The sequence below is a fragment of the Oreochromis niloticus genome, linkage group LG8, assembly GCF_001858045.2.
Source record: "Oreochromis niloticus isolate F11D_XX linkage group LG8, O_niloticus_UMD_NMBU, whole genome shotgun sequence".
Taxonomy (NCBI): Eukaryota; Metazoa; Chordata; class Actinopteri; order Cichliformes; family Cichlidae; genus Oreochromis; species Oreochromis niloticus.
The window spans coordinates 2456787-2478129 of NC_031973.2; the positions used below are offsets into that span (position 1 = coordinate 2456787).

Consider the following 21343-nt stretch of genomic DNA (forward strand, 5'->3'; position numbering starts at 1 on the left):
TGGGAGGCTGTGGTTGCTGCTGCACGCAATGTTGATGGTGAACAGATCAAAACACTGACAGAATCCATGGATGGCAGGCTTTTGAGTGTCCTTGCAAAGAAAGGTGGCTATATTGGTCGCTGATTTGTTTTTGTTTTGTTTTTGAATGTCAGAAATGTATATTTGTGAATGTGGAGATGTTATATTGGTTTCACTGGTAAAAATAAATAATTGAAATGGGTATATATTTGTTTTTTGTTAAGTTGCCTAATAATTATGCACAGTAATAGTCACCTGCACACACAGATATCCCCCTAAAATAGCTAAAACTAAAAACAAACTGAAAACTACTTCCAAAAACATTCAGCTTTGATATTAATGAGTTTTTTGGGTTCATTGAGAACATGGTTGTTGTTCAATAATAAAATTATTCCTCAAAAATACAACTTGCCTAATAATTCTCCACTCCCTGTATCCCAGCATCCTCCTCTTTCACACCAACCCACCAACTACATCCATGAGGTCCTTCTCTTCTCCTCCTGCCTGGCAGCTCAGGCAGCTTCCTCATCCTATGTCCGATATATCCACCCTCCCTCCTCTGCACATGTCACACCTGTAACCCCTACTGTACACCTCACCTCACCTCTGTCCTCATGTCCATGTCCAAAGCTCACTGTAAGCCTCTCTCCCTCGACTCTTGTCTGCTTTCTTCATCTGTCCCACTTTTTCTTTGCTAACCTGTTCCTTTGAATACTTTCCTGTGCTTCCTTGTTCCACCACCAAGTCTCCTCTTTCGTCGGTCCAGAGGACACACTATACTAATATATAGTGTTTATAATTTGCAGGTGATTCAGCCTTGGGTCTGGCACAGGGGGTACAGCGGTTTATGCTGAAACAGCCTGTAGGCTGACTGAAAAGTCTTGCATGCGCCTGGAGCTGCGGTGACCATCCTCTGCTTAATCACTGTTACACAGCGACACCTGCTGGTGCATCGGACTTACTGCAGCCCGCTCAGTCTGGACGTTACCGAGCAACAAGCAGCTGATCCGATGTCCTCATCAGCAGTCACCTGCTCAGGTTTGTCTGGCCTGCTGATGCAGGTATCCATGTCCTTCCACGGATGGAGAACACGTTACGCCAAAAACTCTAAAAACTCTGATATTAAAGTGCTTTTGGTAACAAAGCTGTGCTGCAGACCCTCGATCCAGACACAAAGATCAAAAATACGAAACATATCGAAGACCTTTGGTTCAAACATGGCGTGCTCTATGATGTCACTTCCTCTCTGTCTTTGTTTTGTCTCTTTTGTCATCATTCATGGTTTCAGTGATGCCACGTGTGTGTTACACAAGGTTAATTCATGATTCCTGTTCTTTAAAATATGCTGATGTTAATAAATCACATGCCACTACAATAGGTGACTTTATAACATTTGAACTTTTGGATGAAGCAGCTGCTTTGAGGTGCTTTCACAGGAACTGTGTTTGTGTTCATGGACCTGCAGGCAGAGGTCTGTGATTACAGAGCACGTGACTCCTTTCCAGATGTTCCAGCTGTGCTTCACGTAACTTTATGTAAACCTGTCCATGTGAACAAGGCTGTGCAGCTTACCTGTGAGCCACCTTCACACGTCATCACATCATTTAGGACGCCTGGGGCTGCAGTTCACCTGAAATAAGCTTCGTTAGAGTGGCTGAGCATGGAGTCAGAGAGGACACGCTGGGAGTGTGACCCGTGGAAATGACAGGGTCAAAGTTTGGTGTTTCACGTCACAGGTGAACGGCTCACCCGTCTGAGCTCTCTGCTGTACATGCTTTCAGAGAGGACCGTGAAGGCCTCACGTTAAGTTTCCATTCTGTGGCGGAGCGCACGGACCGGTCACTCGGTGCTCGCGCTATCCCTCATCCTCATCATCACTTTGCTCCCTCTGAGGAGGAAAAGGGCAACATGAGGTGAGTGTTTGAGACTTCCGATCAGTCTGATAATCGATCACTTATTGGAAAATGAAGTCAGCTCAGGGCCTCCCTTTAACCTTTAACCGAGTCGATCTGGATCCAGGGTGTAATCAGTTACTGTGAATTCTGCAGAGAGCCGTCGTCAGAGTAAAGCCCACGCAGGGGATTCTGTTCACCTGGGCGAAACGTTTCGTCATCCAGGTGACTTCTTCAGTCTGGTTTCCTTACCTGGATGACTGAGCATGCGTGAACCGCGGTCAAGCGAGCCCTCACATGCGAAGTCACCGTCCGGCCTGCCGCACCTACAACGTTGCTTTTGCGCTTTTCTCGCGGATATTACGGTACGGGTGCCCAGAGTCGCCTGTATCCTGACATTTTCACTATTTTACTGCTCAGCTCACTACGAGCTTTGAAATATTAGAAATGTTTACTGTCTTTGTCAGACACACACACCCACACACACACAACCAGAAGAACGGGTCTACGCCCTTTAATCAGGGCGGTGCTGAAGCCTCAGAGGTTCCCAGAGTGCTCAGGGCCTCTGATGATGGAGCTCTGGATTCTGTGGCCTCAGACTCATTTTAATAATGTTCACAATCTGCGTCCACGAACTTTATTTACAAACCTCCGTCTCTGTTTCAGACACGTCAGCAGGTCGGTTGTGAACATGTCTGTGATCATTGTCTCTGTCAGTCAGTGTCATGGTTGTTTCATCATGAATTGTGGCTCCAGGGAAGTCACCAACTGCTTCTCAGTAAATGTGTAGCGACGACAGCCACAGTACTCAAACCTGAAGTATTCATATTATTCTAGTAAAATGTATCAAAGCTGCCAGGAGCAGAACAGTGACCTGAGGTCAGCCACCCGCAGAGAGGAGAGGAAGAGGCTGCAGGCAGGGTGGAGGTGAGACCTGCTGTGATGGGTGGAGATGGTGAAGATGTTCAGATATGATGGACACGAGTCCGTCAAAGGGACAGCTCAGAGTCAGAGGGGACGTAGTGAAGGAGGGCATGCAGAGGAGGATGATGGGATAGAAGATGGGGGAAGATGATGTGCTCCGAAGACCCTGAAAGAAGAAGGTAGTAGCACCGATAGTATGGTCACATTTAGGGCTGGGCTATATCATACCGTTCACTGTAATACCGGTGTAATTTTGGGCAACGATAGGAAAATGAAATATCGCGATAGAATATGAGTAAAACGCGCATGCGCAGTGCCTTTATTTACATACGCACATGGCGGCGACGCAGAATGAGAAGAGTGAAAGTGGATCGTTAGATGAAACGGATGAACCAGAACTGGTTTGTAAAAATGCTGCAACTTCAGTGGTGTGGAACTGGTTTAGCTTTCGTCCGTCAGATACACGACAAAGCACTATTTTTGGTAGCGCATGCTAGCGCGCCGTCGTTATTACCGTGTTGTTTGGAAAATACGGCACACTTAAAATCAATCCTTTGATTTTTCTGAAAATCGACAGTGCCCCTTATAATCCCGTGTGCCTTATGTATGAATTCTGGTTGTGTTTACTGACCTCGAAACGATTTTATGTGGTACACGAAAATCTGTCAAACGTTTCAGTCCGACTTTGCTAAGCTACGAAGCTGCACCGCTTGATGGATTGTCGGAGCATTACGGCTACCGTAGGCAGGAGCCTCGCGGAGTGATACGTACTGTGCTTCAACATAATATTACCGTATTGTGTGTGTATAAGCTTTTTTTAAGGTTTGTGGATATTATACATGGTTATGCTGAGGATATGTTGGCCAGTTTTCACTGGAAATGCCTTTTGGTTAAACTGTCAGCGAGGACTTTGTACTGTTAAATTTTTATATAACTTTAATGCACATAAAAAACAGCTGCTTGCATAAGTGAAAATACATTGATGGGTTTTTTTTTTAACTAATAAAGTTGTGGAGTTGTAAAGTATTTTGTCTAGTATCAATTATATCGTCAGTTATATCGTTATCGCAAATTTTCAAATGTATATCGTGATAAATATTTTTGGTCATATCGCCCTGCTCTAGTCACATTAACAGTTTTTAACAGTGAAGCTGTGCTTCACGTCTCTGCTCTGTAATGACATGTGTGAAAATGTCACAGAGAGCTGACAGTCAAACTCTCAGGTAGAAACAGGTGCGTCAGAGCGAGCCCCCTGCTCTGATGGTCCTCGCAGCTTTGTCTTTGTGACTCTCTTAAAGTGAAGGTAGCAGCGCTCTGCTCAGCAGGCTGCAGCAGCTGCAGTGTCACTTCACCTGGGATCTAAAGAAGGAGGATGTGAACCTGGAAAACCTGAGCACCCGACTGCAGGAGCACATAAAACTTCAGCTCGGGCAGCGCGGGGCAGTGACTCGATCTTACAGCTATTTGGCTTATGTCAGGTACAGTTTCCTCAGCGGTGAGCTGTCTGATGAGACAAGATCTGACAAAACTTAAACATCAGTTGTGATGACCTGTTGGGCCTCAGGTATCTTCAGGACCAACGAGAGGAAGCGCTGTCACTTCTAAACCAATCAGAGGAGACCATCAGGGAGAGTTATGGTGATGAGAGTGAGAGGCGGCTCATTGTGACATATGGAGACATGGCCTGGCTGAAATACCACACCGGAGACTACGCACAGTCACAGAGCTACTGCCAGAGAGTTGAGGACATACTGGTATGTACAGCATCCATCCAGCCTCCATTTCTGCTGCTTATTTCTTTTGGGTCGTAGAGGCTGCAATCTAAGACAACCTCCTCTAACTCATCTGGGGGGACACTGAGGTCTTTCCAGACATAATCCTTCCTGGGACCTCCTGATAGAATATGTAGCACCAGGAGTTCTTCAAAGGGTTTCCTGCTCAGATGCCTGAACTACCTTAACTGGCTTATTTATAGTTAGGGCTGGATCAGGTGACCTTGAATCCTCCCTTAGTTATGCTGCAATAGGTGTAGGCTGCTGGGGGATTCCCAAGATGCACTGGGTGTTTCTTCTTCACTCACTATGTGTTAACAGACCTCTCTGCACTGAATCATACTTGTTATTAATCTCTGTCTCTCTTCCACAGCATGTCTTTATCCTGTCTTCCTTCTCTCACCCCACCCACCCTCCGCCCCTCCCTGAGCCTGGCTCTGCCGGAGGTTTCTTCCTGTTAAAAGGGAGTTTTTCCTTCCCACTGAGGTCTAGCAGGACAAGCACAGAGATGAGTCCACTGTCAGAGGCCATAAGAAGATCATTTGTAACCTTCACTAAAGCTGTTTCTGTGCTGTGATGAGCTCTGAAACCTGACTGAAACTCTTCAAATAAGCCATTCCTCTGCAGATGATCTGTTAGCTGTTTGACAACTACTCTTTCAAGGATGTTTGATATGAAAGGAAGGTTGGAGATTGGCCTATAATTAGCTAAGACTGCTGGGTCTAGAGATGGCTTTTTAATTAAAGGTTTAACTACAGCCAGCTTGAAGGCCTGTGGTACATAGCTGATTATTAGAGATAGGTTGATCATATTTAAGATTGAAGCATTAATTAATGGCAGGACTTCTTTGAGCAGTTTTCACAATAAGATAAAGGGTCACTGAATTGTATGTATACCAGCCAGCCCAAACATTATGAGCACATGCTGCTGAATCTCTGACACGTTCTTCTATATCTACAGTCAAATCATCCCACTGGTTCCTTGACAAGCCTCCTTCCAGAGGTGTACGGAGAACAAGCCTGGACCTATCTCAAGTTTTCGAGGTCTTCTCTTTCCAAAGCCATCGACTGTTTCCGCAAAGCACTTGAGGTACAGACTCATGACAGTGAGTGGAACGCCGGCTACGCCATCGCCCTCTTTCGCACAGAACAGGTCAGTTTTATAGGAAGTATGAAGACTCAATGAAGGGTAAATAGCAGAAAAGGAATCCGTCAGTTCAGTGTCAGTGTACATTTCAAAAGACTCAGTAATGTCATTTTAAAACAAGAACATTTCAACAGGGTACATTAATGGGTTTCTTATCTGCAGTGGGCTTTGGAAAACTTAAAGAAAGGTGAAGAGTCCCCGGCCATCACACAGCTTCGCTTGGCCCTGGAGATCAACCCTGATGATGCAGTTCTGCAGTCCATGCTGGCTGTGAAGCTGGGGGCCTATAAGGAATACCAAGAAGCTGAGGAACTGTTGAATAAAGCACTGAAAACTGATCCTGATAATCCTCATGTCAACCGCTATATAGGAAAATACTTTCGTAATCAGGTAGGTCTGAATGTAGACCCTCATTTGTCAAAGACATCCATCATTCAGGGTCGGTCTTGGGCTCAGTTGAAAGTATTGTGTTGCTATAAAAAAGCAGCCAGAGACAGATCATCATAACTGTTTCATACAGAGAAATTACAAAGAAAGTCGAGGTCATTCTGTTCCAGGGCAGAGGCGGAGCCAGACATTTTATACACTCGGGGCTGAGCCCTAAAGGATAGTATGCATGTGGGACGGGGAGTAGAAATGACTGAAATATTTATTAGGCTGTGTTTTCAGTTTTGTTCGTAAAGAATGACTTCATATAGGGAAAAAAAAAATATCACATATGCAGGACTAGGGATGGGTACCGGTGTCCGGTGCCATGATGGGACCGGTTCTGACATAAACGGTAGTAACCAGACCGAAAAGCAGCGCACATTTCGGTGCTTTTTTTTTCCTGAGCCAATTCTAGCCAATCATTTTACGTTTCCGAGGATAGTAGGCGGGTCCAGGTACGTACATTCTTTTAGAGCAGAGCTACAGATTAAAAATGCCCAAGGCGAAGCGGTCAAAAGTCTGGCTGTACTTCACAGCAAAAGATGCAAACTCAGCAGCCTGCAACAAGTGCTTTAAGCTGATACTGTGATACTGTCAAAGGAGGTAACACCTCGAATCTGATGAAACACCTGGCGACGCATAGGGTTTTTTTAAAAGCCGAGAAATGCGCCGCGTTTGATAGCTTGCTGCGAGACCTCACACCGTGCACATCTACTGCGGGTGTGGTGCCTGTTATTGGACCCGGAGTTAGCAACATCCCCCAAAAACCCGAAGAGGAGAGTCCTGGCCCCTAGCCCTGCCAGCGTAGCAGAAATGATGAGGATGATGATGTCAGCAGCAGCCGTTCTCCTCTGCGTGAGTAGCTTCATGTTGTTCGTGTGTAATTAACGTTGAGTAGGCTAACTACATTATTACATTAATGCATGTAAGGTGAACTAGCAAACACCGTCGTAGTTACATGCGGCTGTCTTCTTGTTTGATGGCAGATACTCCCTTCACCCTGGCCAAAAAGGCTAAAATGACCAAAGAAAAAGTGGAAAACAGTTAAACATGAGAGGTTTTTGGACAAAGTTTGTGTTTTTTCCATTCTTTAAGCACCGGTTTGAGCACCGTTTAAGCACCGGCACTGTTTCAAAAGTACCGGTTTGGCACCGGTATCGGATAAAACCTAAACGATACCCATCCCTATGCAGGACACCCTAAACTAGTTTTTTAATTAAGCAGCAAGGCAGAACAAAGTCGGGGCTGTATCAAGACACAGGGACTAAAGCCCAGTTCAACCAGACCCAGAACTGATCCAGAATTAAAACAGGACTACAACAGTTCAAAATCAGGACTACTTAGGACTTAACCAAAACAGAACCAGAATCAAAATGAGATGATAGTAGCACTAAAAATCATCATAGACCTGCACTACACTTATTTTTTAATTCTACCAAAGTACACTATTTACATTCAGAAAGGTTTATATAATTATTTAGCCTTCATAAGCCTGCATAACTTAATAAATATAGAATTTGAAAAGTAACAAATGGTATCTAAAAAGTTACACTAGGTACTAGATACATGTTCTGATGAGTTTTGGCAAACAACCATTTGACTAACATGTGTGTCTCACCTGCTCTGGTTCCATCTCTGTTCTGTCCTCATTCTCCATCTCTCTCTCTCTCCCTCTCTGTTCCTCTCTCTCTCTCTCTCTCTCCCTCTCTGTTCCTCTCTCTCTCTCTCTCTCTCTCTCTCCCTCTCTTTCCTCTCTCTCTCTCTCTCCCTCTCTGTTCCTCTCTCTCCCTCTCTGTTCCTCTCTCTCTCTGTGTTCCTCTCTCTCTCTCTCTGTTCCTCTCTCTCTCTCTCTGCTCCTCTCTCCCTCTCTGTTCCTCTCTCTCTCTCTCTCTCCCTCTCTGTTCCTCTCTCTCCCTCTCTGTTCCTCTCTCTCTCTCTCTCTGTTCCTCTCTCTCTCTCTCTGTTCCTCTCTGTTCCTCTCTCTCCCTCTCTGTTCCTCTCTCTCTCTCTCTGTTCCTCTCTGTTCCTCTCTCTCCCTCTCTGTTCCTCTCTCTCTCTCTCTCTGTTCCTCTCTCTCTCTCTCTCTCTCTCTCTCTCTCTCTCTGTTCCTCTCTCTCTCTCTCTGTTCCTCTCTCTCCCTCTCTGTTCCTCTCTCTCCCTCTCTGTTCCTCTCTCTCTCTCTCTGTTCCTCTCTCTCTCTCTGTTCCTCTCTGTTCCTCTCTCTCTCTCTGTTCCTCTCTCTCCCTCTCTGTTCCTCTCTCTCTCTCTCTCTGTTCCTCTCTGTTCCTCTCTCCCTCTCTGTTCCTCTCTCTCTCTCTCTGTTCCTCTCTGTTCCTCTCTCCCTCTCTCTGTTCCTCTCTCTCTCTCTGTTCCTCTCTCCCTCTCTCTGTTCCTCTCCCTCTCTCTCCCTCTCTCTCTCTCTGAGTGAATGGCGGAGTGCATGGAGCTGGGGACAGGAGTGTCGGAGTGAGTGGATTTCTGTTTTCGAGTTCCTCTTTTCTATTTTCACTGTCAGGTGTGTTTATTTTCTCGACACACGGTTGTTGGTGTGTTTTGTTTGTTGCCGGCTGGTTTGGTAGCTTTTGCTACCGGCTTGGCTTGGCACAATGCCCGCTGTTGAGGGTGGAGCAGAGTTTGAGAAGCTGACACGCCGTCATGCTGTCAAACTTATACCGACTGTGAATTGCTCGGTGGAGGAAGCTGTTTTGGCTGTAGGAGAGGTGGTGGGCTGTGACAGCGTGAAATCTGCCTCTCGTATGGACGGTGCGATTGTTATCTTCCTTGATAAGGTACCTAAAGTTAATGAGTTGGTGGAAAGTGGTGTCGTCATTCACGACACCTTTACGCCCGTTCTCCCGTTGGTTAGCCCTGCTAAAAAGGTTACCATCTCAAATGCGCCTCCTTTTATTAAAAATGAAACTTTAGCCAAGGAGCTGTCACGGTATGGCCAACTAGTTTCGCCCATAAAGATGCTCTCTTTGGAGTGCAAATCTGTGCTCCTCAAACATGTTGTGTGTCACAGAAGGCAGGTTTTTATGATCCTCAAAGACCCCGCTTGTCACGATTAGCGGAGCGGACTCAGGTGCAGACCACAAGTTCCTTCAAACCAAAAGTGAATTTATTTACAGTGTTCTCCACAGTGAAATATATACAACGGTGTCTGGGGAAAAGGGGCCGGGGTTCCAGGGTCCGGGAGTGAAAGGGGCAGGAGTCCAGGGAGGGGAGATTTCCATACAGCTCTCGCAAACACACACAGCTCCTCTTCTTTCCTCAACCACTCTTGCTCACGTTCAATCACAGTGCACCGGGAAACGGGTCCGGGGGGAATCTATATACAGACAGAGAAACAGTTAGTCTCCTGGTTCAGACGTACTCACGAGCAAAACTTTGCAGAGTGCAGGGCGACTGACGCTGATGGCTCAACGATCCAGCGACGAGTAGAGCAGACTCGCCATCTTAAGTAGGACTCTAATTCTGGTAATCAGCGGCAGGTGTGCTGATCATCCCCAGGTGCGTGGGCCAGAGGCGGGAGCCCATACTGAGCTCCGCCTCGGCAGGGAAAAGAGAGAGAGGGAGAGGACGAGAGAGAAAGAGAGAGCAGGTGCGAGAGAAGAGAATAAACAACACACATAGCGCCTGACTGTTGTCAGCCGGCGAGGTGCGGGGACCATGACACCGCTGGCGAGCTGAACCTGTCTTTCAGTTTCAAAATAGAGGGTTTCACCTACATGGTGTTTGCTTCATCTGAGGTGGCTGCAGGCCCACCTTGATTTTAATATGATCTCTGAAAAATTTCAATCTGGTTTTAAATCACTACATAGCACTGAGACGGCACTTTTAAGGATTTTTAACGATATTCTTTTAACTCTGGACTCTGGCAGCCCTGCTGCCCTTTTATTGTTGGACTTGTCAGCAGCTTTTGACACGGTCGACCATGACATCCTGTTATCACGGCTAGAATTTCATGCTGGCCTAAAAGGATCTGCCCTACAGTGGTTTCGGTCCTATTTGTCAGAAAGGTCTTTTCATGTCAATATGGGCCCCCACAACTCCAAAATAGCCCCTCTTAAATACGGTGTACCTCAAGGCTCTATTTTGGGTCCTGCCCTGTTCGCACTCTATTTGTTGCCATTGGGCTCCATCTTCTCGCGGTACAGCATCTCATTTCATTGTTTTGCTGATGATTTACAGATTCATCTATCTCTAAAAGCAGGGTCAGACCATCCCCAACTCTTATTACGCTGTCTTGACGATGTCAAACAATGGTTGTCATTAAATTTTTTAAAGCTAAATGAAAATAAAACTGAGGTTGTCATTTTTGGCAACTTTAAGAGTGATTTTTCAGAAAATCCTAGTTTGTGCAGTAGATTCTTCAAGGGACTCCCTCAGGTGGCGGCTGAAACCAATCAAAAACTGGAGGTTCGGCCAACTTTGCATGAACTTCATGCTGCTCTGATGAGTTTTCAGAATGGTAGAGCTCCTGGCATGGATGGCCTTCCTGTTGAGTTCTACAAAGACTTTTGGTCTGTGATGGGTGAGGATTTGCTGGAGGTTGTCACGGATAGTCTGCAGAGAGGCTTGCTGCCTCTGAGCTGTAGACGGGCGGTCATCACTCTGCTGCCAAAGAAGTCAGATCTACGCAGTTTGAAGAACTGGAGACCAGTATCGTTGCTCTGTACAGACTATAAGATTTTCTCCAAAGTCCTGGCCACCAGGCTTCGTGACGTGATGGCTTCTGTTGTTCATGGGGACCAAACGTATTGCGTGCCCGGCAGGCTGATAAGTGATAATGTCACTTGGATTAGGGATGTTTTGGACCTCTCTAGCTCTTTGGGCATAGATGTTGGTCTCATTTCTCTAGACCAAGAAAAAGCTTTTGACCGGGTTGAACACCAATATTTGTGGCACACTTTAGCTGCTTTTGGCTTCAGCCCAGGTTTTGTAGCCATGATTCAGGTTCTGTACCGTGACATTACGAGTGTCCTGAAAATAAATGGGTCTTGAGTGGTCCTTTCAGTGTTCTAAGGGGGCTGAGGCAGGGCTGTTCTTTGTCAGGGATGCTGTATTCCCTGGCAATTGAACCTTTGCTTCACAAATTAAGACGGGACTTGTGTGGTGTTTATATCCCTGGGTGCAATGTACCTCTGAAGTTGTCTGCTTATGCCGATGATTTAATTGTCCTGATCAACTCACAGACAGATATCAAGGTTTTAGAGAACACAGTTTCTCTTTTTGGTTGTATTTCTTCTGCAAAAATAAACTGGGAAAAGAGTGAGGCTGTAACTGTGACAGGTCAGCTGGGGGATCAGCTCAGTCTGCCTGGAGGTTTGATCTGGAGAAAGGGTGGGCTTAAGTATTTAGGGGTGTTTTTAGGCAATGACACTTTTTTGCAGAAGAATTGGGAAAATGTGGTGGATAGGGTCAACGGTCGGCTTTCCAAATGGAGGTGGCTTTTACCTCACATGTCGTACAGAGGTCGAGTTCTTGTCATCAATAATCTGGTTTCTTCTGCTTTGTGGCACCGGTTGACCTGTGTTGATCCCCCAGTTACCCTCTTGTCTAACATTCAAAGAATCCTGGTGGACTTTTTTGGGGATAAATTGCACTGGATTCCTCAGAGTGTCCTTTTTCTCCCTAGAGAGGACGGCGGACAAGGTCTGGTCCATTTGGCCAGTAGAGGAGCTGCTTTTCGCTTTCAGTTTATTCAGAGGCTGCTTACAGGACCCCCAGATCTAGTATGGAGGAGTGTATCGTGCTGTATTCTTCAGCAGCTTGGTAATATGGGTTTGGATTTATCTCTATTTCTGATGGACGCAAGCAAGCTGAACTCTTCACTTCTTCCACCTTTTTACAAGAGTGTTTTTTCTGTATGGGCTCTGCTGAGGAAAGAGAGGCGGCAGCAGGCTGATTCTCTGTACTGGTTGCTGGAGGAACCTGTACTGTTTGGCAGCTTGTAGGATTGCCCTGTCGGGGGGAGGACTACTTTATCCAGACGGCTCCACGCTGCACGAGTCTGTTCTCTGAAGAGGGTGGTGGAGCTGGCTGGACCTCGGCTAGATGCTCCGGAGGGACTCGCTGCACAGCTTGGGATACGGTCTACTCGAGTTGTTGGTCAGCTTTTGGATCACTGGAAACGCAAGTTAGGTGGAGTTGGGTGTTCGCTTTTGGGAAGTTATTGTGATGGCAGTCTGTCTCCGAATCATTTAGATCCTTATCCTTCCATCAGACTGTTTCCTGGTTTTCAGAACTGCTTTGGTCCTTTACTGGATAATGTGGATGTTGGGGGGGTGTCCCTGGAAGGGGCCTCTGGAAAAACTTTGTATAGGCTGCTGGTAAAAACTCTCAATCAAGGCAAGCTGAATGGACGCAATGACACGGTGTGGAGGACCCATCTCTCCTTGGCACCTGACATCAAGCCAGCATGGAGGTCCCTTTATAAGCCTCCCCTCACGAAAAAACATGCAGACTTGCAGTGGAGGATTCTTCATGGCATTGTTGCTGTAAACTCTTTTGTTTCTGTTATTAACGCTGCTGTGGAAGACACATGTCCATTCTGTGAGCAGAGGGAGACCCTGTTTCACTGTTTTTCTGAATGTGTTCGCCTCTCGGCTCTGTTTGTGCTTCTAAAAGCCATCTTTAGTAGATGTGGGGAAGATTTTACACTGACTATTTTCATTTGTGGTTTTAAATTTACTCGTCTTTGGAAGAACAAATGCCAGCTGCTTAATTTTTTATTAGGACAGGCAAAAATGGCAGTGTATATGAGCAGGAAGAGAAAGGTGACAGAAGGGCTGAATGTTGGGGTAGTCCCTGTGTTTGTCAGCATGGTGAAGTCTAGGCTGTTGCTAGAATTTAATTTCTATAAGACAGCCTCAGACCTACGTACTTTTTCTCAGGTCTGGGGTTACAGGGGGGCAATCTGTAGTGTGGTGGAGGGGCAATTAGTTTTTGGGCAGGTGTTGATGTAACTTTTTATTGGTTTTGTGTTACACTTCAATGTGACAGGTGTGGTAATATGTCGATTATTTCATGAGCAATAAACGTATTTTTTAAAAATCAAAAAAATCAAAATCTCTCTCTCTGTTCCTCTCTCTCCCTCTCTCTCCCTCTTTGTGCTGACAATCAAGCCAAACACCAACATCATCAAATATACAGTGGAAACCAGATATTTACATACTCAGTTTCAGTTTTCAGTTTTCAGTTTTATTTGTCATATGCAAGTTAGCACAGGGTCAACATCGCAATGAAATGTGTTTGACGAGCAGCGGTCTCTCAGCAGCATGATACAGTAGGAAAAAATATAATAAAATATAATATAATAAAATAAAATAACAAATAGAAAATAGTAAAGAACAAAATATTAGAGAGACATGGTAAAAGAGAAAAGATGACTAAATATATATGTATCTATAAATATAAATATATGTACACTAGTGATTAAATAAGAAAATCTTGAAAAGAAATATGACGGGAGGGCAGATGGGATATTGCACAGGAATGAGCAGCAGAAAATTACAGTATTGCACTTTTTAAATATAAATATCAATAACAATAAAGTGAAGTGACCAGTGCAGATTAAACAGAGTACTTGTGAAGCTGTAGGACAGCTTCTGAGTCCTGTGTTGTGTGTGTTTAAGTGTTGTGGTTGATGTGTCGTATGGCTTGGTGGTAAAAACTGTTTTTAAGTCTTGTAGTCCGAGCAGACAGACTCCTGTAACGTCTGCCAGATGGTAACAAGGAGAACAGCTGATGTGCTGGGTGGCTGTGGTCCTTGATGATGCTGTGTGCTTTACGGAGGCATCGCTGGTGATAAATGTCCTGAATGGCAGGAAGCCTCGTGCCAGTGATGTGCTCTGCTGCCTTCACCACCCTCTGTAGTGATTTACAGCTGCTGGCAGAGCAGCTTCCGTACCAAACTGTGATGCAGCTCGTCAGCAAGCTCTCGATTGCACACCTGTAGAAATTTGAGATGATGCTGGCGTTCATGCCAAACCTCCTCAGCCTCCTCAGGAAGTAAAGCCGCTGGCGAGCTTTCCTGATAGCAGTGTCTGTGTGAAGGGTCCAGGAGAAGTCCTCAGTGATGTTGACTCCAAGGAACTTGAAGCTGCTGACCCTTTCGACCTTGACACTGTTGATGTACTCTTCAGATAAAAACAAAAACACTTTTTTAATTGTAACATCAAATCAGACTAAATGTTTATTTTTTAAGATTGATAAATATAAAAAACATATTTGTTAACTTTAAGAGTAAAGAGAGAAACTGTCTGTATTTCTTAATTGTAAATGGCACCAAATTGTATTGAAAACTGAGCCACACTTATGGAGCTCCACGATTCTTTTCCTGGTGTTTTGGTTGACATCTCTTGATTTTCTCATGTAAAGAAACAGGCTCTGTGTTTTGCCTTATATGCATCCACAGGTGTGCCACCAATTTACTCACATGGACTCTACGAACCTATCAGAAGCTTCTTCAGCTCAGAATCGTCTGGAGTTTTCTTTTTAATTAACAATAAACTTAGTGTATATGTACTCCTAAAGTGATTAAAATAGACAGCTCCCTCTTTTTATTCTGACATTTAACTAATTCAAAAGATATTTCAATATTTATTTATCTAAAACAAAACAAGTTTACTCTAAATTCATGTTTAACAGTAAAATAAATAAAGTGTGTGTAAATATCTGGTTTCAACTCTGAATATACTGCTGTGTAGTGAAATTCCTCTTGTTTTGCATAGAAATATATTGAGCAACATACAAATATATGACAGAGAATGTGCATCTTCTTTTAGTTTTCATATTTTAATTTATATTTAATTGTGTTGTGGTTTGCAGTGTTTTGTGTTGTTTCACTTTAAATTTGTTTAAAAGGAAAGCTGAAAATTTAAATAGTTAAAAGTTGAACTGTGACTAGTTGGTTTTTGTATTATATGATTTATTTATTACATTTTATGTGGAGTGAATAAATAAAAGTATATTTACAGTGGCCCCTAGAGACAAAACACGTACAAACTCCTAAACACATACAAAACACAACAGAAGAGCTCCAGGATGCTAGGGGGCAGTGTTGAGCTTTTGTTACCTAGAGGCTTCACAAGCCAGCAAGTACCAACGACCGGATTTGGTGTGTGGTAGTAACACGTAAATGAACATTTTTTTTAAAATTATTTGAATATATGAGTGCTTGTGTATAAATACACAAACAATACACATAGGTAGCTCTGTTTGGGAAGTTCAGTTAAAGCTAGAAATGTGTTTTGGAGTTTGTACGTGTTTTGTCTCTAGGGGCCACCACATATATTTATATCTAAACATATATAAATAAAACCACGGGTTTTTTTACATTAGTAATTCCTTTTGTGCATAATTTTATATTATTGTTAATAATAAATTAATTAAAGCAACAAAACAACCTGAAGAGCCGGTTCTCTAAAAACAGCCGGAAATCCCATCACTACTGTCTGCAGCAAACTTGCAGGCAGCAGCTTCTCCCCCCTCACTCACAGGCGTAAGTGCTGCGCTCAGTCGCCCAGTGCCTGAGCTCGGATCATACCAAAATTAGGGGGAATTTAGGACTGTGCGCTATGTGCTTCGAATATTGTGTGTAGTTTTTGTTTTATACAGTTGTCAGTCAGGCATCTAACTATGAAAAAAAAATTACACTCGAAAAGACCCCGGGCTTCTGAAAGAACAACCCGGGCTTAAGCCCAGTAAGCCACGCCCCTCTAAAGTTTCATTTTACCATATTCTTCTTTGACTGAGAGGTTATTCTGTGTCTGCTTAATTCACTGAATTTTGTCCTTTGAGCCAATTCTCAAAGGCTGTGGTTGCCTTCAGATGCTGCAGTGATCCTGTGAGTTTCACCTCTTTCAATGTGTTTCAGAATCGACTGGATGAGTCTATTGATATGTTGGAGCGAGCACTGAAGCGGGCCGATCAATCACCTTTCATCCACCACCAGCTGGCTCTGTGCTACAAGAAGAAGAAAATTGCAGAGCAGAGCCGCCGGCCCAACAGCGACCAAAGTACAGAAACAAACTGCATGTCTCCAGTCCAGTTTAATAAACACAGCTCAAATCTAACCGTGATTTCTTGCCCCACAGGAGCGGTGCGGTACTGGAGGCGTCGTTGTATCCATCACCTTGAAGTTGCTGTGGAGATAAGGCCGTCCTTTGTCCTGGCATTGACTGATCTGGCACAGATGTATGCAGAGCAAAGGGATTTGAGCAGGTACTGGTCTGTACAAAGCTGCAGTGCAGTCGCTCTTTTGTTTTTGGCTGTAAATTCATCATCATCATCGTTTGTGGTTCCTCAGGGCTGAGGAGATTTTCCAGCAGTGCTTGAAGCTAGCAGAGTCGGAGAAAAGCCTTTTTCAGACTGTCCATCAGCGCTACGGTGACTTTTTCTACTTTAACAAAAAAAACGAGGCTGAAGCCATCGCCCACTACACTGAGGTGAGTTGGGTGTTGTTTCCCAGACTCTTGGTGATGTGCAGCTGGCTTACTGGAGGCCAGAGCACTGTTCGAACACTCCACTGAACTGTAGCATCGGCCTGTTAATGTCACATTTATTTTACATTTCAAATCATGAACGTCAATCAGTCATTGATACTGAAAGTGCCTGGGGTGGGGGTGGGGGGGCACCATGTGTTTGGACTGTGGGTGGAGGCTGAAGCCCACGCAGACACGAGGAGAACATGCAGACTAACACAGAAAGGTCCTGAGTGTGCCGGCAGCTGTGACAGCGCCACCGTCAGGTCAGATGGTAAAGTTAAAATATATTTTAGAACAACATCTGAAAAATGTCATTATTACTCATATGTGTCCATAAGAAAGTTACAGATGAAGTGTAGGTAACTGTGCTGTTTGTTACACTGAAATACACAAGTTAGAAAAACCGATCGATGAGCTCACGGCCTGCGTTTTAAAACATCACAGCTGAAACAAAATAAGAAATGCATTTTCATAAATGATCTATTGTAAAAGTACAACAATGAAAGTTTATGACAACATGCGCCTCCACCGAACCCGGCCACATACATCACCCAGCGCAGTAATAAATATGCATCTGCGTCTGAACAGCAAAGCCACTGTAAAAGTGCCTTACTCTTTCAGCGTAAAGCAAATTGCTGTTGTGTAGGAGCGAGTGGGCGCTCCTGTTGAAGACAGCATGAGGTTCATGGAAATGATGCTCGTTACTGGAGTCAGAAGGGAGGGTCAGCTGGGGTGCAACAGCGGTCGATGCCAATGAGCCCGTTTCACAGGCTGTGGACAGTCAGTCCAAAGGGACCATGTTCAAACCACAGGTGAAAGGAGCTGTCATAAACTCTCAGGTCATGGCCTCACACTTCATTATGCTGTGTGCTTTAATACCCATGAGCAGTTGGAGGTCCACTTAATACAGTGGTTCCCAACCGTTTTTTGCTAGGGCCCCTTTGTTTTACAAGAAAAATGTTGCCCCCCCCCCAGAGACAAAATACTGTTACTGTTAATCTGAGTATCTGCAGGATTTACACGCTTACACACACAGTTACTGTCCCTGCATTTAGAAAGGCAGAGGCGTCACGGTGTGATTATTTTACGTGTAGTTGTTTTTTTTAATATTCAACATGCTCACGCATGTTCAATACATTTTTCAAAAAATGTCTCTCTGTGCAAAATGGGTTCAAAAACATAAACAACTCTGGGATACTGTTTGTCCGTGATTTGGAGAGCCCAGCGCTGCTCCCGACGCAGGGGAAACCAATTCTGCAGGGGAGCCCTACCTCGGCACTGGTGCAGGTGAAGCCAAAGGGAAGACATGCTTCATCACATGTTCTAGTCCTTGGCTTGGAAGGAAGTTGGTTTGGAAACATATTTGGCAATGCTTCATCTCCCCGTCAAAAACCTGTCCTTGATGCTAGCAGTGTCCAAGCGTCCTTTTTTTTTTCTTTTCATACAGCCCCCCCCCCCCCCCCCCCGCAATGGCTATCCACCTCCCCACCCCCACCCCCCACCACACTTTGGGAACTTCTGACTTAATAGATGTTTGAAATCAAACCAGGATCAAAGTGAACAAAAGTACAGAGTCACTGTTATTTTCCATTTGGATGGTTCAGGAAGTCGGTTTGATTTATCTTGTTGTCTTCTTATTTTCTCTTCAGGCTCTGCTGTTACCACCCAGCAAGCATGAGTGGAGACAGTGCGCTAAGGTGAGCACAGGTCACGAGTCCTGAGTCTGGTGTTGGGGGATCAGAGGGTTTAGGCCAGGTCAGATCCGGTGAGAGAGCCTGGTGTGACTGAAGACTGAGGTCGAAAAGGCAGTGTGAAACATCACCACAGTTCACATCTCCAGCGGACACATCGTGCTGTAGGAGCCTGTGCTGAGTCTGACTCGAGGGGAAGAAGGCTGTAAAGATCTGAAACCTGCTGACAGCTGTTTGGGGGTTAGGGGTTAGCGGATGTCAGCGCTGACACATGGAGTTCAGCTCAGGTCAAAACATACGTTGGTGTTTGAGGTCTGTGCTGAATTCATAGAGCGTGCAGCAGTTTAAGGGTCAGAGTGGAGCTTCCAGAGAAGAGCCCGTCTTCAGGACGTCTCTGAACTTTTTGATCCCACCTGGATATCAGGAACCTTTGCAGTAACGAATCGTTTTACATCATTTGTGCCAACTAATGAGCATCTTCACAAAGTGGATCTTCTTGTTGGTGATGTCCATCTCAGATTCAGCCTGTCTTCCACACTGTTGTGTGGGTTTGCTTGTGTCTGTATGAGTGAGTCTACGCATGTAGAAACAGAGAAACCCTGATGCTTCACCAGCTAGCCCAACGAAGATGAGAGGCTGAGAGCTTCTGGAGGGCTGCTGGGTAGTGCAAACATCTTCCACCAGTTACCTGGAAGAGAAGGAGAAACTCAGCCACAGCAGAAGAAAACTGGCTTTGTGGAAACTTCTAATATTTTTCAGGCAGCTGAGAAGAAGAAGCAGAAGAACGAGAAGAAGGTGGAGCTTTGCTGTTTCCCAGCATGGAGGGAAAAATAATACCTAGAAAACGTCATGAATGCAGCATGAAACAAGCCTCACACTTTAAATCTGTCATGTCAAACTGCACCCTCATGGTAAAAGCAACGCGCTGGGGAGTCCACGGATCACAGATCCAGGTCCCAGAGTCCAGGTCCCAGAGTCCAGGTCACAGAGTCCAGGTCACAGAGAGACACTGAATGTAGTAGTCACTTACTTTAAATACACAAATCCATCTTTCTTTGTTCCTCCATGTTTTATCCTGCAGAGACTGAAGCAGATTGCTGACAGACGTCTGACAAAGACACGGCGTGATGGCGAGGCGCTCGCTCTGCTGGGTCTGGTGGCCAGAGCTGAGGGCGACAGGAAGAAGGCTGCTGAGTTTTATGAGGAAGCTCTGAACTGTGACGAGGGCAATGAAGAGTACCTGTGTGCTGTGTGCGAGCTGCGCCTGGAGCTGCAGTGAGCATCCTCTGATGAATCGCTGAAAACACTGATGCTGAGTTAGAACTGCAGGCTCAGGACCACCGTGGCTGCTTCCTGGTTCATTAAATGCTGATTTTTCCCTCATGTCTCTGTGTCTTTGAAAGCAGCTTTCTCACATTCATGTTTGTATGGTGATGAAGAGGAAACGAAACCTAAGCAGACTGTGGTGGTGCATTCAGGTGTTGTAGGAAAAAAACGATCTTCAAAGCACAACCCAGCCTCAGACATAGACAGGAAGTGTCTGTTGTGTTGCTGTTTGCTTCACTATGATGAATTATCCTGCCACTGTCCTGTCAGCAGTGATACTGAATGCACCATTATTTCTTTCATATTGCTGCAAACTGCTGCACATCCAGTACGCTTTGTACCAACGTGTCTGAGCCTTAATAATTAAAATGAGGTGAGTGTTTTTGTTTTTGTCTTTATGTCAAGAGATTTATTCTAAAAGACACTTCTTCAGCTGAGAGTCTAAGAGAAGACATGCTGCAGATTTTACTTGCAAGGGTGGTCACAGAGCGCTCACACGAGAGTGGGGGCCCTGTGATCAGCGCTCTGTTCTTGCACTTGTCTTTATTTATACACAAGAAAAGTAATACAACAGTGAATACATTTGTTTAGTGGAATGTTGATATGTGAGTGTGTGTGTGTAGTTTGTGGGAAGCGGCTCCTTTTCCTGGTAGGGGAGTGAAACTGCTTGTTCAGCTCTTCCTATCGCTGTGGGAACTGATAAAAAGAGAACAGAACAAGTAACAACAGTCTAAGTCATCAAAAGGTTATTATGTAGTATTCTATCACATGTAAACTTATATCATTAAAAGCTTATACTGACTACTAAGTACAATTTTCCATTGACACTTTATTTCAGGATTTATTTGTTATGTACATATACTCACAATATCCAACACAGAGAGAAAACTCCTCAGACTCAGGAAATAATAATACATAGATATGAGAGGGTGCATGCACACAAATGTGTGGAACTGTAACATTCACAAATGATTTAAATGCAGAAAAAATTGCATTTCAATGACAAGCAGAGGTGTCAGTGAGAGAAGTTCTCAGGTTGGGATGTGAACATCAGTGTGGGTGTGGTAGACATGCCCAGATACGACCGCTTCTTGCTGCAGCTTGCTTGGCTCATAAATGATCAGGACGTTTTGATGTTGGGATTCCAACTGTCAGAATCCTCAAAGCACTTTTTTTTTTAGTTTTTAGAAAACTCAGAAACCAGTTTTATTTGCTGTCTGTCATTGTACTGCTCAGCCACAGACATAACATTAACTACAGCTCAATACAACACACGTGCACGTCTTTTTCTCCAATTGATCTTTCTGTAGTAACTTCAGTAATTACTTCCTCCAAACCATCAGTGTGTCTTGTGCGTGCAGGCAGGAAAAGGACCCAAGTGCAAACTCACGGAAATGGAACTTAACCCTGTGACTCTTTCCTCTCTCCCTCTTTGGACTGACAATCATACACAAATAGATTGTATTCAATTAGATGAAAATATTACATTAATATGAAAAAAAAATATTAAGATCACTAATAAAAAAAAGTCCTCTCTCAGTGTACTTTCAATCAAAAGGCAAATAACCAAACCACATAAACATCGAATAAAAGATATAAATATTGAAACACTGATCCAACATTATCCTTTATTGATGGATCATTTGATCCTACAC

The 21343-nt window shown here is 44.6% G+C and overlaps 2 protein-coding genes and 1 long non-coding RNA gene across 6 annotated transcripts in view; 2 read left to right on the forward strand and 1 right to left on the reverse strand.

The window, feature by feature from the left end:
• The first annotated feature begins 1697 nt into the window (after positions 1 to 1697).
• On the forward strand, positions 1698 to 19741 carry LOC100701926 (interferon-induced protein with tetratricopeptide repeats 5). 4 transcript variants are annotated; one of them, XM_019362404.2, is made up of 10 exons: positions 1698 to 1931; positions 4157 to 4312; positions 4399 to 4588; positions 5567 to 5758; positions 5915 to 6142; positions 16062 to 16203; positions 16282 to 16408; positions 16494 to 16632; positions 18321 to 18368; positions 19444 to 19741. In XM_019362404.2, exons 1-10 carry the CDS (start codon positions 1927 to 1929, stop codon positions 19639 to 19641), a joined length of 1425 nt encoding a protein of 474 aa, XP_019217949.1. In that variant the 5' UTR covers positions 1698 to 1926; the 3' UTR covers positions 19642 to 19741. The 4 variants fall into 4 exon arrangements, with proteins under 4 accessions (XP_019217949.1, XP_013129414.1, XP_019217948.1 ...); XM_013273960.3 differs by having other exon boundaries at positions 1699 to 1931; positions 4133 to 4312; XM_019362403.2 differs by lacking the exon at positions 1698 to 1931 and adding an exon at positions 1950 to 3013 and having other exon boundaries at positions 4133 to 4312.
• Positions 9393 to 10393, reverse strand: LOC109203199 (uncharacterized). Its single transcript, XR_002063130.2, has 2 exons — positions 9592 to 10393; positions 9393 to 9509 (listed from the first exon to the last, which is right to left on the reverse strand). It is a non-coding gene; the product is annotated as an uncharacterized LOC109203199 (long non-coding RNA).
• A 150-nt stretch (positions 19742 to 19891) lies between the features above and the next one.
• The window catches only part of LOC100702194 (interferon-induced protein with tetratricopeptide repeats 5), a 34287-nt gene continuing 32835 nt past the window's right edge, over positions 19892 to 21343 (forward strand). Inside the window, exon 1 of the mRNA XM_003449472.5 lies at positions 19892 to 20061. Coding sequence (XP_003449520.2) covers positions 20057 to 20061 — 5 coding nt within the window. The 5' untranslated portion in view covers positions 19892 to 20056. The remainder of the gene's footprint in view (positions 20062 to 21343) is intronic.

What these genes read in the sequence shown, in the direction of transcription:
- LOC100701926 (XM_019362403.2), top strand. Translation starts at nt 2,982, where the DNA reads ATGATGTGCTCCGAAGACCCTGAAAGAAGAAG. An exon ending in CCCTCTTTCGCACAGAACAG is followed by an intron (nt 5,759 to 5,914) that starts GTCAGTTTTATA and finishes TCTTATCTGCAG; the next exon opens with TGGGCTTTGGAAAACTTAAA. An exon ending in GAGCAAAGGGATTTGAGCAG is followed by an intron (nt 16,409 to 16,493) that starts GTACTGGTCTGT and finishes GTGGTTCCTCAG; the next exon opens with GGCTGAGGAGATTTTCCAGC.